The 19,120-nt window shown below is 35.6% G+C and overlaps 1 protein-coding gene across 10 annotated transcripts in view; it reads right to left on the bottom strand.

Annotated features, from left to right (window-relative positions):
• Positions 1-19,120, bottom strand: part of MECOM (MDS1 and EVI1 complex locus) — a 607,989-nt gene that overhangs the window by 45,499 nt on the left and 543,370 nt on the right. For 9 of the 10 annotated variants that reach the window (XM_070466460.1, XM_070466455.1, XM_070466457.1 and 6 more), the window contains 3 exons: positions 17,299-17,433; positions 5,300-5,402; positions 1,640-1,856 (listed from right to left, as the gene is read on the bottom strand). In XM_070466460.1, coding sequence (XP_070322561.1) covers positions 1,640-1,856; positions 5,300-5,402; positions 17,299-17,433 — 455 coding nt within the window. Of the gene's footprint in view, positions 1-1,639; positions 1,857-5,299; positions 5,403-7,410; positions 7,543-17,298; positions 17,434-19,120 lie in introns of those variants that run through there. The other variant, XM_020914362.2, reaches the window with a different exon arrangement.

Genomic DNA, 19,120 nt, shown 5'->3' with positions numbered 1-19,120 from the left:
AGCTAGATTAAGCCTGAATTTTCAAAGCTAGAGATTCATTCTTTTGACTCAGTCTCCTCAAGGAATAGGTTTACACTTGATGCCTTTTTGGTCATCAATGAATTAAAATGAATGACTACCATACGAAATCCTTTCCTATAAGAAGAGAGATGCAGGGCAATCAACAGAGGTGAAAGGAGAAGGAGGAAGGGGGCACTAAGGAAAGAAAGGAAATAAAATACAGTGAAAGAGGTGGAATGTCCAAAACAAACTGTGAGTAATTCACACCCCTGAGCAAAGCTAGTGGATGTATTCCTATACCCACTTAAATACTACAATGTCATGTTCATTTGAAATCCTGGTTACAGGTCCCAGATTTAAGAGCAAGGTAATGAATACAATTATTAAAATTGCTTGTGGACCAAGGCAAAAACCACTAGGTAGGAACAAACATACAACTTACCCACTGGTTAAATATACTTCCCAGTAGCTCAAATGGTAAAGAATCGGTCCAAAATGCGAGAAACCTGGGTTTGATCCCTGGGTTGGGAAGATCCCCTGGAGAAGGGCATGGCAACCCACTCTAATATTCTTGGACGTGGACAGAAGAGCCTGGTGGACTACAGCCCATGGAGTCACAAAGAGTCAGACACAGCTGAGCGACTAACACTAAACACCTCTCTGATCTTAAAGATCATGCTGCAGTGTAATTATCAATACGGTTTGCAAAATATGGGCTTCCCTGGTGGTTCAGTTAGTAAAGAATCTGCCTGCAATGCAGGAGATCTGGGTTCAGTCCTTGGGTTGGGGAGATTCCCTGAGAAGAAGAAGGAAATGGCAACCCACTCCAGTATTCTTGCCTGGGTTTTAAGTCCTTATAGCCAGAGAAGTCTGGCAGGCTTCAGTCCATGGGGTCATAAAGAATTGGACATGACTTAGTGACTAAACAACAACAAGGGCTGTTGTTTTCTTTAATAGGAAAAAAACAATTGTTCCTGAATTAAATTCAAAGGGCTATAAAAAGTTAATATGTCACTGAAATGTGATTTCTGTTTTGTTAAAAATATGTATCAAAGAATTATTTCATTTAGATCTAGTTTATTTTTTTTTCTTTAAGACAATTCAACATTTTCTTCACTGGGCATATTTCTGTTATTCTTTTATATGTGCAATTTAGATAAATAGTTGAAATTAAATCCACAGATTACAGTGATCTATCAAAAAACCATCTACCTTTCTTTAAGTATGAGAAGTTTCTTTTTTTATCATTTAAATGTTTCTAGAAAGTAGCTTTACTGGTCAGTATATATAATTAGATTAATCAGCATCACTGTTGCCTCCTCTACCCTTGACTCATCCAATAAGTTACATTTTACTCTAATGTTAAACTTTCAGCTGCCAATTACATTCCATAAATAATAATAATAAGCATATTATTTTCTCTCTGGCATCAAAATAACTAATTCCAACTTCACTTCAAACATTTTACAGGTGAGAATTTACAGGGGAAAATGATTTCCAAACCTGTGACTAATACATTTTTCCAGCTCACTGTTGTTCCATATTTCCCATCTGCACCAATTCTGAAAATTCAGCACAAACAACGTTTTACTTCAGATTAAACAAACACATTCTGGTAGTGGAGCATGCCATGTCTAACCTTTGCAAGTCGGGAAACACTTGGTCACATTCCTTACACTCCTGAATCGAATGTATCTCTCGGAGATCATTTTCACTCTCAAGCTTTTGTTGGAAGTCCTCTTCCACCATTGAGAAAGCTGAATGGGGAGTGCTGCATGGGAACTTTTGGTGATCTGCTAGCTCAGCCTTGGACTCAAAGAGCTGGTCACAGTCTTCACAGCGGTATTGCCGTTCTTCTGTGAAAATAATTCAGGTGTTATCAGAACTAGGCGATCAGGAAGCACTGCCACAAACCAGGAGTTCTCATCGAATTATGAAAGACATAATAGAAATTATTGGGTTGTCCTTTGCACCACTCCCATTTTAACATGGATTAGAAATAATAAATGTAGAGCCTACAATTTTAACAGAAGTGGTCACGGGGAAGCCCAGATAGTCTTCTTATCAGATAAAACTTTATGATGAAACCCTTCCAGGTTTTAATATTCTCAGGATATATAAAGTCATAATGACCATTTACCGAGCATCATTATGACCTCAAACCTGTTCATGGATTATTGATTTTCCTAAAACTTGGCTGTGAGGAATTACACATCAGATTTGTTTCCCAACTTTCTGATGAGAGTACTGAAGCTCAGCAAGTTCAGTAACAAATCGAGAATTATAGAACTGAGTAGTTATGTCAAACTTGGAACTGTTTCTGTCCCAAAGCCTTCTCACTGTGCCACGTTACCTGTAGGAGACACAGGAGAGTCCTGTCTGCGCCTTACTCAAGCCTGGCTAATATCAATAAACTTGGAAATGCTTTAACGTTCGTCATTTCTTATAATGGGACACGGCATGATTTTAGCACTTTTCTAGGCTCATTTATGTTCCCCCAGGGTCAGTGCTAATTGGCATGGCTTTGCTAAAGAGCCAACATATCATGAATTTGCACTTGAAATCAGTAAGATAAATAAATGGTAATAGTGGGAGACTAGAGATAACAAGGTGATAGAGTATCAGGTAGTGACAGCATTGCTTCTATTCTTTCCACTGGCATAGCTTTTAGCCCACTCATGAGGCCATAAATGCTATGCCCTGATCACACCGACACAACCAAAGAAGCCCTGCAAACAGCTCACAGTGCAGAAAGACACAGAGGACAACGAACAACATGATACACAGTCGGTGTTGCAGACCTACAGCCAGGACCTATAGCCAGTTATTCACTGACTGAATGTCTTTGAGGGAATATTTTAGTCACCTACCAGATGTGAGGCGTTTTGCTAAGGAAGGGATACATAAGTAAGCCAAGGGGATACACATGAGAACAAATAGTGTGATACACTTCATGACAGATCCATGCACGGGAACTAAGCGAGCCCAGAGGAATGTGCCAAATCCATCCATCCTGGGGGACAGAGGTTTAGAAAAGACTTTGTAATGAGGAAAAATCAGCTGAGTGGAGCAGGTTGAGGGCGGGAACAGCATGGACCAATGAAGAAGGCAAGAAAGAGCAAAAAAAATGCAGGCTCATAGAAAGGCAAAGCTGTAGTAAAGTGTGACAGGTTTATAGGACGCATGTAGGGGAGGAGTGGGAAGTGAAGTCAGCGAGGGTAGTAGGTTACTAGGGGCTTTTTAGGTCCATGCTAAGAAGGGTACAGAAAGCCACTGAAAGACGGAATACCCCACTGCAGCCTGAGAAGCCATGCAGAGAGATCAAATGGGTCATCATTGCTCTAATCCACACACAATACTGGTTTAGATTAAACTAAACCAATAATACAGGGGCCTGAAAGGTAAAGAAATTAGTACGTAGATTCAGTGGGGTTTGTCAGTTTTGGACTTGGTTAAAGAAGAGGGAGGTGTTCAAAAATAAATCACCTCAGCTGTAAGATGGGTTTGTCAAGAACATCAACCTAGGTAATGGAAATATTTCTTATAGTTTGTGACACTATTCACATGTTTAAGATCTAACTTTAGGATCTCAGCCAGCAGTCTGAACACAAACAACCTCCAGGCCACATAATACATGAAAAGGCATAGGATTTAAAGATGGCAAGACCTTGGTTTGAATGCTGACTCTACCACTTTCTAGCCAATTTATGTAGTCTTATGTGGCCTTGTTTCCCTATCTGTATAATTGAAATAAGATCTTTCTTAAAGGTTTGCTCTATGTCTAAAAGACTACAAAGGACACTAAATGAAGAGCCTGTAACGTCAAGCATTCAGTATGTGTACAAAGCATGTATTTTATTTTCTCTTTCCTAAGAAACATTAACTCCTAGGAGTATGAAATACAAATCACCATTTAAACATTATAGACATTATACAATGTATTTGGTATATGTATGGAATGGATATGACACATTGAAAATAAGAAACAATGGATGTGTTCAAGAGTATTATAAACACAGATTTACTTTATGAAAAGTAGCCCTAAAAGAAAAATAGTCACCTCTGTTTATACTTTTTAGAATAGTACACTAAGTATTTATACTTCAAAAAATAATTATTTGAAAACCTTTTGAGAGCAAACATTCACTGATTAAAGATTCCACATACCCAAGTGAGCCCAAATTATATTCATTTTTATCATCTAAGCAGTCCTTGCTGTCAAAGAGCCCTTTTCCACTGGGTCAGGTTCCCCATTCAGGCTCAAACTCGACCAGGATAGCTGACAAGTCTGGGTTTCTGACACCACTTACTTGTTACAGTTTTTAAGAGGAAAACAATTTCCAAAAGGCTCCCCTAAATAAACTGGTATAAATCTACAAAGAGGCAGAATGCAGTTTAGCCAAAGTAAAAAATGTTAAAGGAAGGAGTCAGCCAATAGTGGTAGCTTCCTCCGCAGGAGATGCAGAAGCTGAAGCTAAGGTTCTCCTGTTGGCAATGCCAGCCAGATGGGAAATGCAGCCAGCCCCAAATCAACCTTTCAGGTAAGCTGGGATGGGTACCCCTTCCTACTGATCCTTCCAACTATGAAACACTCTAAAGACACCACTAGATTATGCTGAATGAAGTCCCATTATATTAAGAGAGAGAAACAGGAAAGAAAAAAAAAATATTAAGTGCTCATCCCAATAATACAAATCAATACAAATAAAATTCCCTTTTACTCTTACCTGAATATACATCACGAATCATCAAAATTCCTTTTTATGCCACCTCTTTGATTTAGAATAGGTCCCTGACAAATACAAATTCCTCTGACTCTAAAATTTCCTCATCTGAACTTTTTTCCCACCCTATAGCTGCCTCCCATGTGATCATGCTGGCTAGAATTTTACTCAAGCAGAAATTTTTTTTTTCCAGTAATAGAATATTAAGTGGGAGGAACAACTGCGAGATTTTCAAAAGCCCCAAACCAAGCTCCCTGAAATGTCTTTGGTAGCGTGAAAGTACTCTCACCAGAGTCTAAGGCATTGACAAAAGGTTTACTTATGTAGTCTCAGCCCAGATATTCAAAATTCCTTTGACCTCCATTTCAGAAAAGACCTCTGCTTACTTTAGCTTCACTGTAATATTAGCCAGGTGTCACACTAAGAAAATAGGCACTCTAGGGGACAGAATTTGTTAAAGCTGACAATGACTAGCCAGGGAAACTGACAAACACCAAGCGTGATGGGTCCCTCGACAGGCTCCATCACAGCCTCCAAGCGAGGGTGGGGCGGTCGGCAGCGTGAGTGGCACTAACCATGGATATCCGGCGCCATGGTTTCATGGGAATAGTCTTCACTCTTCATGAACAACAGGAGCTCCTCTCCTGGTGCGATGTCTGCGACTACTCTATAAAATATCTTCAAAAGACAACGAACGTGGGAAAGAGAAAGAGATGTGAATGTTAAGAAAGGGCAAGATATACACGAAGACAACTGTTCATTTCCCCATATTTTAACAAGATATTCCTTTTCATCAAAAGAACTACGACTTCCTGTTTTATACACTGAAAATTAGCCCTCTGATGACGAACGGAAGGCTGGGACTGTCATGCCATTTCACAAATCTTTTTCCAACTCCCACTTCACAAGTCAAATTTTCTAAATGCAAGGCTTGCTGTGTCACGTTCACCTTGTGAAATGTTTAACCAAGAATTTAAACATTTATTTATGATAATGTTTAAGAGACATGAAGAGATCACCAGAGAAAAGATGATCCCTTCTTTGAATTCCTCACTCTGGTGAACCATTCACAACTGATTGATGCCTGTGCCCTGCATTACCCAGCCATGGCTGGGCAAAGGCTGGCAGGGACAGAATCACCTCCCCTCTTGACCATGTTCTCAAAAGTAGCACGTTCTCAACAAGGTGCTTTTAAGACAACAGTCTGGAGGGACCCAACATAAAGAATCATGAAAAGATCTGAAAAAAAAAACATAGTTTTAAAAGAGAGTGTTTCTTTAAAAGAGAGTGTTTCACTGCATCCCTCTTTTATCAATCAAAAGTGATACTCACAGATCCAGGACCTGCCTTCATGACCAAGCTCCTGATCCCACTCTTTGAAAGCAAGCACTATGCTTTCAATTGATTCTTTTACCAGGGTTTGGGGGTGGTGCTTATTCCTCTTACTTTCACACAAAATGTTGATGAGAGGAAGGGTTGAATAAATCCATTAATGACTGACTAAAAGCAGTGTGGCAAGTATGGAAAAAATCCTGACCTATAATTTCCAAGAGCTGCCTACCTTTCCCTGACCAGCTCAGTGACCTTAGGTAAGTCATTGCCCAATTTACTTGTCCAGGCTTCAGGGTTTCTTCATTTATAAAGGCATTTAGTTCTGATTTGCAACATATATAAACATCAAATCATTATGTTGCATACCTGAAACTAATATAATGGATATATCAATATAAAAACAACTTAATCATGAAAATGTTTAAGGTGCTTTTTCATTTTAACACAAAAGGTTTTTAATTTTTAATTCTAAGATTATGTATTAAACAAAAATTCTTAAGTGAGAATAATTACATTCACATACAGACACACACACACATACAAATTCCAGCAAAAGTAACAATGACAACAACAAAATCAGAGATTCAATTCTCCTCAGTCTCAATGCAATAAGGTGAAAAATCACATAACACAAACTGGCATACCCTGCTAAGAAAAGGGAAGGATCTACTTTGAGAAAACTTTGCTCTAACTGTGGTTTCTTGCAGGATCACTTAATAGTTCAAACTGAGAAAAGTTGAGTAATTTAATGTCTTATGAGATAAAAAGAAATGTGCAAAACTTTAATTATATTTATTTGTTTATCTTTCGAAAAGCAGAGACCATTAAACAAAAGTACGTGCCTCTTCATTCCAGTAGGTGGCTCTAAACTCCAATTGTTTATTTTTCTTTAAAAAGACCAGAGTACAAAACTGTGTTAAATTCAAAAAATAACTCAATGAGGAGTATTTTCTGCTTAGTTTCTTTCCTGTCAAAATAGAATCATTTTTTTGTCACGCAACAGTAATTTAACCACATGAAGCTGGTTTACAGAAAATAATGCCAAACATAAAATGTTCCTCTAATATAATATGACCTAAAATGTTCCTCTAATATGATATGACCTAAGATTCTTTATCTCTATCCATAGATAGAATCCAGACTATCTTAGGAAAATAACTCCTTGTTATGTGCTGATTCTATAAAAACCAGGGAATTTATAGTTTGTATCTTATTAACCGTAACATTCATATTTTCCTTTCTTTGGAAGTACATTGAGAGGAACAGACTGCTCTAAAAGTTACCAGGTTAAAAAAAAAAAGTGTTCATTTGCTTTTTTTCTCCCTAAACCTTCCAGTTAAACGCTTGTTAGTACCTTGTTTCATTCTAGAGTCCTAGTTCCCCTTAGAAAACAATGGACTTCTCTCAACAGTTTGAATCACCTCTTCTTTTGGCATCTCTCAAAGGTTTAACTTATTAGCTTCCTTTCCAACAACATGTTGACATTTGAATTGTGACATATTAGAACTTTTCGGTGGCTTCTCGGAAACAGTGAGGTTAAAGAGACAATATCCCGCAAGACCGTAAAATGGTACAATTGTCTGTGTTGGGGAATGCTTTAGAGACACACATGCCAGATCACTGGAAGAAAGTATTATGATATCATTATTTCTTTGGCGTCCACTATTTATCATGTCTCTTTTAATTCCATTTTAGATTTACTCAATCCAATGTGAACAGTCCAAGAAACAAAAGAAAGTGATGGATACGTTGTAACTATATATTAGAAAGACAATTCTCTTTGCCGGGACATAGATCACTACTGTAATTTCCCTTCAAGTGTCCAAATTGTCATGCGAAGAATACTGAGTGCATAAAAAATAAAAGACACGGAAGAGTGTTGATGTTGGCTTTATTTACTGGAGGTAAAAGGTGACATTCCAGGCCACGAAAGGCAAGGCTAGGCAGTGTGGGTTTTAACTTCAGGGTGTTCTTTTTGATTTTAAGTGAATTTTTATGGTGCTCATGAAACTGAGGTTTGAAAAGATCTGGCAAGAGCCCGACCTAATGAGGGCAGATTCTGGGCATGCTTCCTCATATCACATAAGAATGTGCTTGAAATCCCATCTACCACCCTTAGAAATCCAGTGCTTTTTTTAAAGGTGTTGCTACCACTTCCCATTTCATCATATCTCATGTCTTTAGATCTTAAAGAGACTTAAGCAAAATTATGCCTTTCCTCTTATAATTACAGTGGCCCCAAAGTATAATTTGAATACTTGGATTCAGAGATGTCCACATATAAAGTTGGTTTACGTCCTAGCAATAATAATATACCAACAGGCATTTGGGAAGTGAGAGGAGTAGTTTAAATGAAAACATAATGACAATTTGTTGCCTCAAAACAATTATGTGGGGGGAAAATGGAATGTAACGCTGGTGGAACCAAGCCTTTCAGAAAATAGGATATCACATCTATGTTTTTATGTTATAAAATAGGTCTTTTAGGCAAATAAAAAATTAAAAACCTAAGTGCTTTATGCAGTTTCTCCCACAGGTTTGTCTATTAAGTATGCTCAACCATGCTTATAAAAATATAATTATAACATCTTTAAAATAAGTATATTCTCAAAATTTCGACTATATTGCAGCCCTATGAACTATAGGTCATCCGAGTTAGGTACCAGGAGCAGAGACACTACTAACATAACCTTTCTGTATTTTGTGTTTGAGAAAAATGGAAGGGAATCAATTTCTCTGTTAAATTCCATAAAAGAGTTAACAGGTCTCTTCCATCAGGGGGTTTTATGGAAAAAGCTATCTGGAACCAAAATAAAAATGTCCTGGATCTGGGATTCTGTGATGAATTCAACTCAAGTATTTAAAGAAGGACTCAAAAGTCTCAAACACTTAGAAAAAGTTGGAAAGGATATAAAAGGGTTGTTGATTTATTATTTTGCTGGGTCTCTCTCAGAATGCTCTTTAAGAAGGGAAACAACTCCTCCCATTATAAGGTGAAAAATGGAGGAATAGGGCCTTACAGTCTAAAAAAAGAGGATTATATGAGAATTCCATTTTTTAAAAGTCATGATAAACATTTTAAAACTACGTTAACTCCTTTAGACTTTTCTTTTTGGTAGCTAACACACCAAAGTGCAGAAATACAACATGTTATGAACATGACCTAACTCATAGAAACTTTTGAAAGTTAAGATGGTCTTTTCATTTTATCACAGAAAAAATATAATTTTCCCAATATCTTGCTGGACTCTTTTTAATCTTTCCAGAGAGCTTTTTATCTTTATCCTTGTAAGTATGGATATTATATCTGGATCTCTGAATACTTTAATTTATAAGAATAAATATTATGGTAAATGTTTTAACAGATCCTTATGTATTCTTTTATTTTTAAAACTTGCTAAAAAAAACACACTAGTGGAATTTCTATAAATGTTTTTTAAAAATTCTAAATCATTCAGATATTTGAAGATAAAACTCAAAATCTCCCAAACTGTTCACTTTTACTACTGGTGAAATTCACAATTTAAGGCATAAATATAACATTATATATGTATATAGAAATTACTCTAAAAATAACTATTAATCCTAATTTGTTTTAATCAAACCTTGTAATGGTTCCAAATGTCAAAAGGATATCTGTTCAGTTAAGGCTAAGCTAAAGGTAAAAGGCAGTGGCGATGTGGATTTGATTTAGCAAATTTAGACAGCCAAAAGTTATATTTTCATATAATGTTATATATAAGTATATATGTGATTGGATATGTTATATATTTTATATGTGATTTACAAATGTGATGAAGTATATGTTTGAGGGAACTTTTTAAGATCAGCGATTTATTGTATTAATATAAATTAATATTTAATGGCATATGATTAATTCTAATTATATATCATAAAAGATATATTTTATAAATTGCATATGTAACATATGTTGTATATAACAATTTATTATGTACAGTTGGAGATGAAATTAATCATACTTTATTAAATATTCATTTTCTTTTGTTATTTAAGCCCAAGAGTACAGTCACTAAAGAAAGTATGGACACTATAAGCATTCTGATAGGAGAGATAATAGGATATAAAAGACTTTCAGATTAATTCTCTTTTATACTGTCAGAGCCTGTGTTCAACCAATTCCTCCATCAAACTGATGATGGCTACCATTTGTATTTATAAATGGTAATAATATGGGTTCTTGTTTATAATCTTATAAAATAGAAAAATCTAGAATCTGTCAGACCAGACTTGCTGTCTGGTTTGCTACGCCTGGATCGACTTAAAGTATTATGCTTGCACTACTGAGACAGAAGAAAAATTCAGTGCACAAGAGAGAAAACAAGAAAGAAAGAAAACACATCATGTACTTTTAAAAAGATGAACAAGGACTCATTGTTATGAATTCCCGTTTATTTTTCCTGGTCAAGCACTGGAAGTTTTATTTATGCTTAATAGACTACATTTGGCATGCCTGAAAATGGCAGAAGTGTGAATTATGAGTGACCTTCAACCTATTCAGGAAGTTGTAATAATTGAAATAATAGAGAAATGTACTCCCTGCAAAATCTGTACTGAGACAACTTTTTCAGACTATTGCTGTCTTTTCCGTCTTTTCACTTTGAAGTAGATAGTTGATTCCTTCTCTCCCAACTACCACTATTCAGCCTGAATGCTTTATTTTCTACAGCTTCATACCAGTCTGAGACTAGGAAAAGGTGAATGGAGCTTTAACATTTAGAGGCTGGGTGGGAGGGGAGGTAAGTGACAGTTTGCACATCTGAACAAAGTCAATATTTGATATAAACACATCTGTCAGTCTTGGTGCTGCAAAGGTAACACCTAGCCCATAGAGAACGTGTGCACATGTGCTGGCTTTAGGAAGGGTGCGCTAGACCCCTGATCTATCCACAGCAATGTGGAAAAGCCCAACTCTGGAGGGCAGGAGTGGTGTCAAGTTTTTTCACCTCTAAAAGAAGGACCCTGTTACACATTCTAATCCTGATTAAAAAGAGATAACAAAAAGTGTATTCAGCAGACAAAGATTAATAATAGAATGTAAAGAAATTTGTCCAACAAAATGGAAACACTGTCATGGCCAAGCTTTGCTAAAGCAAACCATTCTTAGTTTCTCCAAAGACACAGTATTCTGAATTTGTCTTCAAGGTAACAGTATAAAGACTAGAAAATATTAACAGAGAAATAACAGGTACAGGTCTTGCTGTATCTGCTTTCAAACCAGAAATATATATATATATATATATATATACACTAGCTACTTTCAGGACAAAAATATTAATGGAGAAGAAGCCCCCCCCACACACACACATTTTTATTTCTTCCATAATAACATGAAAAGAAAGCCAAGTATAATTTATTGTATGAAATAAAACAGAGAGAATTGCCTGTTGATTCTAGTTTGCAAGAATGGGGCAAGTGATAAAGATCCACTTATTATTAGACCTGGAGCTTGTTGTGTAACCAGCCTGGAAGCTTTGCAAGCATCCTGTTAAATAACCTCTAAAGATCACGTTAAAGACCCTACAAGAAATATTCATTAGCCATCTGTCTTTAATGTGGCCATTTTGTCTGACTCTATGAAACTGATCATCCTCAACAGTTTCAGACTGCTCAAAAAGAGAGGAAACTAAAGATCTTCTTTGGGTTTTTAACTAGGCTGGAGACATTTCTTGTGTTCTTAACCAACACCTTTTCCTCTTTGATGGCTTGTGATCCATTCTGACACCTAACTTTTTGGTGATATTCCAGAAATAGCTAGACTCTGGTATGGGTGTGATGCTTTGAGATCCTCCTGTATATAAAATGTTGTGTACATACAAACATGAATTACTTAAAATGCACAGATCATCTTTTTAGTGAACTTACGTGCTTTATCAATCTTCATAAAAATTCCTACCTTCTGCAGTGCTATGACAGGTCTGTGTGCTGGGCACAATTACATGATAGAAGTTTTTTGAGGGAAGGGGATGTTATTTGTTTTATCATGTGAATAGCAAATGACAAACTATGTCTGAGACAGTTTCATCTTCGGGTGAAGGAAGTAACTTATCAGCCAGACGACACCCCCTCAAAGTCTGCTTAGGCACCGTTCACAAAGCCAGTCTCTGGGTAATGCCAGCTGGCATTCATCTTAAAACAGCAGAGCATAACTTTGGTATAAAAGTGGAACTTGACTTAAAAACAAAGCAAAGAAAATGGCCAAAGCCAATAATAATTTTAACATCAAAAGAGGTCATAGAAAATGCGGACAGAAATCCTTCTGAAGGAAGAGCAAATTAACGAATTACCTGACACTTGATGCAAACATGTTTAAAAAGTAGAAAAGAAAAAAAAAAGTAGAAAGAGACCAAGATACTATATTCTGCTTTTATGTAGTTGATCTCCCCTGCTTTTTTGCACAAATTGCATTAATTGAATGATGCAGGCATGCTTTTTTTTTTTTCTAAAAGCCAAAGAAAATAACTTGATAATCGAGCCTATAATAAGCCTGCAATAATAATACTGTTGTAGTGTCCCAGGAGGCTGATAGCACCATTGACTTGGACCCAAGGAAAGGGAGGGCGGGTGTGCCACTCAGCCCTGATGGTCCTGGAAGCAGTTAAAACTTTATAAGGTAAAGCACAAACGAGAACAATGCCTATTCCAGCTGAAAACACTGTAGGATCTTGCTGCTGTTCCTCAGCCACAAGGGAGCTGGCAGCATCCCTTAAGGGAATTCTGACGATGCATTCTCGGAGGGGCACTGCTTCTTCTAGGTCTTACTTCTTCAAAATATACATTGGGCATTAGACAATCTCTTATCGACACATTTCGCTTTCTTTAGAGTCAACGGCAGACTTCTCTTAGTCTCCTTACTAAATACCAGCTGTCAAGGGCCTGTTTAAAAATGAAAGGACTTATCACCTTGTGTAAATGACAAGATTAATAATGTCTTGGGTTCCTGAGAACTTTATTCCACTTGTAGACCATGTTAGGGCAGGCCAGGAGCTTGAATAAAAGTGTGTTCCTTTCTGTGGCGCAGAATACACACATAGCTATAAAACATTACCCCAAAGTACATGCCCAGATCACTCTTGGAATCATGAGAGGAAAGGTAAGTCTTGTGTTAGTCGAAAAAGTTCACTTTCATGAATAGGGCCTTAGCGATCTGTCTGATTACAACCAAAATGATTTCACCATGAAGAAGTATTAGAGGAAAACTTGTGTCCAGAGAGCTATTTCATAAGTACACTAAGCTTGTGAACATGTCCGAGATAAGAGCTGGCCTGATGGGAAGGTGTTAGGGGGCGGGCGTGGATTGTGGATCCTCTTGCCTTTAATCTAGGTGATGGGTATGGCAACATGGAGGTCTGAGGAAACTTCTCCAAGAATGGAGGCAAAGGTGGGACTGGGGAGACCAAACCTAACGCAACATGCTTTACCCATCCATCAGAATGGGTGTAAAAGTAAGGAATCGACAAGACGTCAAAGAAAAGGACATCAGAGAATCCAGATTTAAAAAAAAACAAAACACCCAGTAAATCATCTATGTGTTTGGTATACCTGACATTAGACATATGAGTGCTTTCATATGTAATGAAACTTCTAAATAATTGATAAATGATTTTCATGCTTCCTCTGCACATTTGGTCCTCTTGAGGACCTCTTCTGGAAAGAATTTTCATCGTCCAACATTCTGCCTCTGCTCCTGCCCTGAGCTACTTCCCAGTGCCAGGTCTGTACCCACAACCAGGAACAATTCAGACTGTTAAAATATGAAAATACTGTACCGAAGCATTGTCTCTCTCAGTAAATATTTCCAGCTAAAAGCTGTGCCATAGCAGTGTAGCTATGTAACACTATAAAGAAACTTTATGGAATAAGGGAAAAGATAATTAGGATTTCAAGGATAAAGAACCTTGGGTGTTTTTACTGGATCTACTCTTTTATGACTAGAGTGTGACTTAATTTACTAGTGTCTTTGGTGCAGCCTTCATTCACAAAGGTAAATTACTATAGCTAATATACTATTTTCAGGGGGGAATAAGGATATTAGTCAGAAGCTGCAGCTACTTAGAAATTATGGTTTATCAAGGGCACCAGTGTTTTCAGAATTTCTATCTCCAAAAAAAGGCACTGCAACAATTCTGAAAACATGCAACAAAAAAGATATCTAAAAACAACAAACTTGAGTCTTCTAGGGAGCACTGTTAAGAAAGAAAGCTGCCACAAAGCTCACTCTGGCCTGGAAAAAAAAAAAAAATCTGCAATAAAACAACTTGCAGAAATCTATTGGAAGATTTAAACGCAGGAAAATCCCCTCAAATAAAATGCTTGTAGAGGGGTATTAGGAAAATGTTCACTGAATAGCCTTTGTTTTTATGATACAAAACAGATTACACCCTTTATCAACTTTACCTGAAAACCAAAATCCAGGCTGTTTCTAAGTACTTCATCACCCCCAAACAAATCAAATATGAGTTTTATCTAGGATGCATGTTCTGACTGTACCACTATTATCAAACTGCATTATCATCTTCAGCAGACACATTCTTTCTGTTTCACAAAACTCCTTCACATCATTATAAAACTGATGCAAATGGACTAAACTTGATCTTTAATATTAGAATTTTTAAAAATGCATATCTTTGCAAAAGTAAAGATACGTAATTTATACCCTCTTTTTTATTTTAGGTCATCTTTCTTCGCTAGGTAACCTAATTATCACAGTGTCTAGCTTGCAGTTGAAAGATTCCTCCAAAAGTCTTCTTTTTTATAGTCCTGGACTTATTGAAAATTCATTTTATAAACTTGAGCTCTATCTAAGAATCAGAGCAAAGAGAAACACTTTTTACAGTTTCTGGTCGAGTGCTTCATTTGCTTCTGTGTTGGGCAGGTGAGTTGATGTTGTTCATGTCTCATAATTACTCCTGATCTAGGGTGTCTCTTTATGCCTGGATATTAAATATCTCACACAATGGGAGCGTTCATTAAGTGATGAGTTATGCTTATTCACCATTTGGCAGCTCCTATTCCTCACGGAAAAGAGTGAAAAAATAGACCTAGAGAATCTCTTTAGTCAGCTCTTTTATCATTCACATTTCAAAGCTGACTGGAATTGCCAGTATTAAATGACTTTTAGAAAAGATGCATATAGACTTAAAGATGAGTATGTTTACAATATATACATACACAATTTTGGTGTCTGCTCTCTTTTGTAAACTGGGTTAAGTATGATTGTATGCATATATGCTTATCACACAAATCTGACTTTTACTTCTGACTTTCCTCTCTTGTTTATGGGTGAACTTACTTGACCATATAATGTCAATTTCACAAGTATGTCATTTGATATGCACTCTGTTACCATTTTAGATTTCTCCAGCACAATACATAAGTTTAAAATGAGAGCTTACAGAAATAATAGTATATGTCTAATATTGGTCTTTTATGATTTTCCTAATTAGCTAGTTTCCCTGATTCTTCAGTTAAAATACATAAACATGTTATTCATTAAGATATGAGACCAGCATATTTTCTTTTGAAAGCAATGCATTTTACTATGTGAACCTCAAAAGTAACCACATGAAAATTATAAATGCCTACTCTAATAAGCAAACTAATTCATACTTATGAATAACAAAATAGTTTCCCTTTTTAATGTAATCACAATTCCCAAGGACAAAAGCATATTTATAAAAAAAATTGGACATAAATATTAAATGAAAAAAATACATTATCCACAAGTCTCATTCTTCAACCATCTTTTCACCAGTCCTACAAGTTTTGTCTGTTTAAGGAAATAGCTCTTATTGTCAGTAAGTATGAATACCAAATAATTATTATGATATAATTATATTATTTCATCTTAAAACTGCCTTTTGAGGAGTTCCAGTTACTTTTTAAAGAAACATCACATGCACAATTCATCCATTTATAATACCTATGTATTTCCCACATTGACAAAATAGTCAGTGCTCAAAAAATGTTTGTTGTTGATGGTGACAGTAACTCATATGATAGACTTGAGATATTTTCTGTTCATAAGCAATAGCTAATTTAATAATGATCTACTTTGTTCCAATAATGCCTCTTGTTTTCTTACGGCAAAGGGAAAAAACAATTGATTGGTTTATTACTTTTGATATATGTTGAAGATTTTTAAATGATTCCCATTTAAAGTGAATTTTATAATTTACTACCTCTTATACAGGTTAGTCAGTAAAAATTATCTGGTAGCTGGTAAAATGCCAAAGAATAATCTCATAACAATGATTGAAATAGAGTCATAGACCATATGATGCTAGCATTACTTACCAGCTTTCAATTGGAAACATCTAATTTAAACTTTTCTTTTTCTTGGTGGTGATTTTTATAGTAGATTTGCCAAGCAACCAATTTAATATGATCTTTGAAACATACTTGATTTAGGTAACCATTGGTTTAAAAGAAATAAATGATGATAGTACAATTATATTCTAACCCAATGATGTTTATAAAACACAAATTAACAGGTTGAACTTCTTGTTGTTTTAGGTATTATCGTACTAAGTTACAAGATTCATAACCTTACTTTATTGAGTGCAAAATATGTTTCATGATATTTTCATGATCTTGTTTCATAGCCATTGTTATTAAAGTTAACCTCACTGCATGAGCTTCCATAAAGCAATTTCCAGCAGTGATACTTTCAAACTATTCACATCAACAACAACAGAAAATGTATTTGATTAATCTAAAAGTGTTTCTTGTTTATAATTAAGCAAACCAAATGCATAATCAGATAAGCGCACACATAGATCATACATCTATATCTTCCTACTATTTAAAATAAAATCTATATATTTCAAGTGTATCGCTTGCAAGTTCTGCAAAAATTCAGTGTTCTTGATTAGTTCAGTACTTTGTATGAATGACTCCTTATTATGAAGGCAAAGAAAAACTGGTAAAGAATACCTATTAATAAGTAGTATTCAGTTTTTAAATCATTCAGTCATACACAGACAACTAGAGCATTTCTGAAGTTTTACTAGCACAAAGTAAAGAAACTACCCAAAAAAGAAGTACTGAAAGAAAGTAATACTGAAAATTACTTTATTCTGCATCTTATATTTGGGCATTACCTTTCACCATATCAAAAAACAGGCCACAAGGGTCTACTGCAACTCACTGTTATTTTTATTCTTCAGGCTTCACTGATACTTTAGTGCTCTCCAAGAAAGACAAGAAAATCTTTACAACATACCTGATCATTTATCTGGCATGCAACGAGGTTGTGCTGATCATAACAGCCAGCGAACCTGATGTACTTGAGCCAGCTTCCTACATCTGGTTGACTAGCATCTATGCAGAACTTCACATTGCAAAACTCATCTAAGATCTAGAAAGAAGAAGATGAGAACAATCGATTTCTATATCAGTTCATTCATTAGAATAATTAATTGCTTGAAAATATTTTATTCAAATGTATGTTTCCTACTTCAAATCCTTATGAGAAAAGAAGTCAGACATCATGCATATTAATACAGAAGGAATAATATAGTAAGTTATCTTAGAAGTGGCAGCGGTACTGCTTTTAAACGAACAAAGCAATTGTAAATTACTACAAAAACTGATCAATTGGTTTCAAAAATGTCAGATTCCTTATTTTGCATAAAAGAGTGCTATTTTGTCCAACGTGATTTTTACAAAAAAAGATATTGAACACCATATATTAACATAATATTTCTAAACTGTAGAAGTCAATATTTTATGTTAAGATAGTCTTCCCTTGTAAGTATATACTTTCACATTTTTGTACTTTAATGCAGTTTAAAACTTTAATCTAAATATTGTCAAATTCCTTTTTAGTTTGTATTGCACTACAATGAAACAAATCACACCCTTATCTGAAGAAGAGAGTAAGAGTTGTCTCACTGATGCTACTGACCAAAGAAAAACAAATGAAAATAAATAATTGGTAAACACTTGTGCAAAATACGTCAACCTAAACTTTTCGGTACCCTATGCCAATGCATATTTCAGTTTAATGTTTTGTAAGTTAAACACCAAAACTGGCTTGTGTACAAGTAAAAAATATATAAAAATATTGTGATAAATTGCCATCATTATATATGGTTATGTATTGTTATTTTTCATGAGATTTTACATTTGACCTATGTTAAATATTAATCACTACTCAGGATACCTATTAAACTAAAACTGAAATGGGAAATGTCCATTTTTAAAGTTGTGTCTACTTAAAGGAGGCTATTCAGATTCACTAGCAGCAATGTTGTTAAACACCAATATTAAAAGCTGCAGAGTTGTTGACCTGATGGTGAATAACTAGAAAGTCTGGTAATGTTAATGTCAATCAGTTAACCCAAACTTGAGGACGTTTCCTATCAAAGACTAAACAATATAGTCCAGAACATTACTTGATGAATTAAATAACCCCCTCCCCCTCAGAACTCTGCTGTATCTATACCTGTAAAAGTTAAAACTAAACTCTGGTATGTATAGACCAAAAGCAATTTTGCACAGAATTCAGGTAATCTCTCAGTTACAGATTCAAGTGGTTAACTCACCACAAACTTCAAGAAGCCCAGTGCTCTGAAGGCTCTAGTCAAGAGGCATTATGAATATGCCTTTGGCCATGAGGCAATTAAAGGGCAGTAAGTAGTCCCATAATTTTAAAAAGAAAAATTGAAACATAAGATAGGAGCAATAACTGCTACACACACACATACACATCCACACACATCAAGTCTTTTTCAAGGACACCTTTCACACTAAGAACACCACAAAATCTATATTAAATAGCCTCTCTAGTGAAAACAGATTTGAACAATTTCTCATTGATAAAATTACAAACTTTAAGCTGTTTTCTTCAACTCTCAATGCTAAGCAGCTTAAATGGCAACTTGAGATTCACCCTCTCCTCAGATGTCTGGAAGTATTATAAATAACAAGAGCAGTACACACTTTAAAATAGTAAAAGGTTGGGACTGTTGTTTTGTTTTTTGGTTTGTTTGATTTCTGGTTGATCTTTGTTGTTTATTTTCTTCACTAGCGGGAGGAAAAAA

The sequence above is a fragment of the Odocoileus virginianus genome, chromosome 4 (assembly GCF_023699985.2).
Source record: "Odocoileus virginianus isolate 20LAN1187 ecotype Illinois chromosome 4, Ovbor_1.2, whole genome shotgun sequence".
NCBI lineage: Eukaryota > Metazoa > Chordata > Mammalia > Artiodactyla > Cervidae > Odocoileus > Odocoileus virginianus.
The sequence above is the reverse complement of the archived record's forward strand: the minus strand, read 5'-3'. Positions and strand labels throughout refer to the sequence as shown.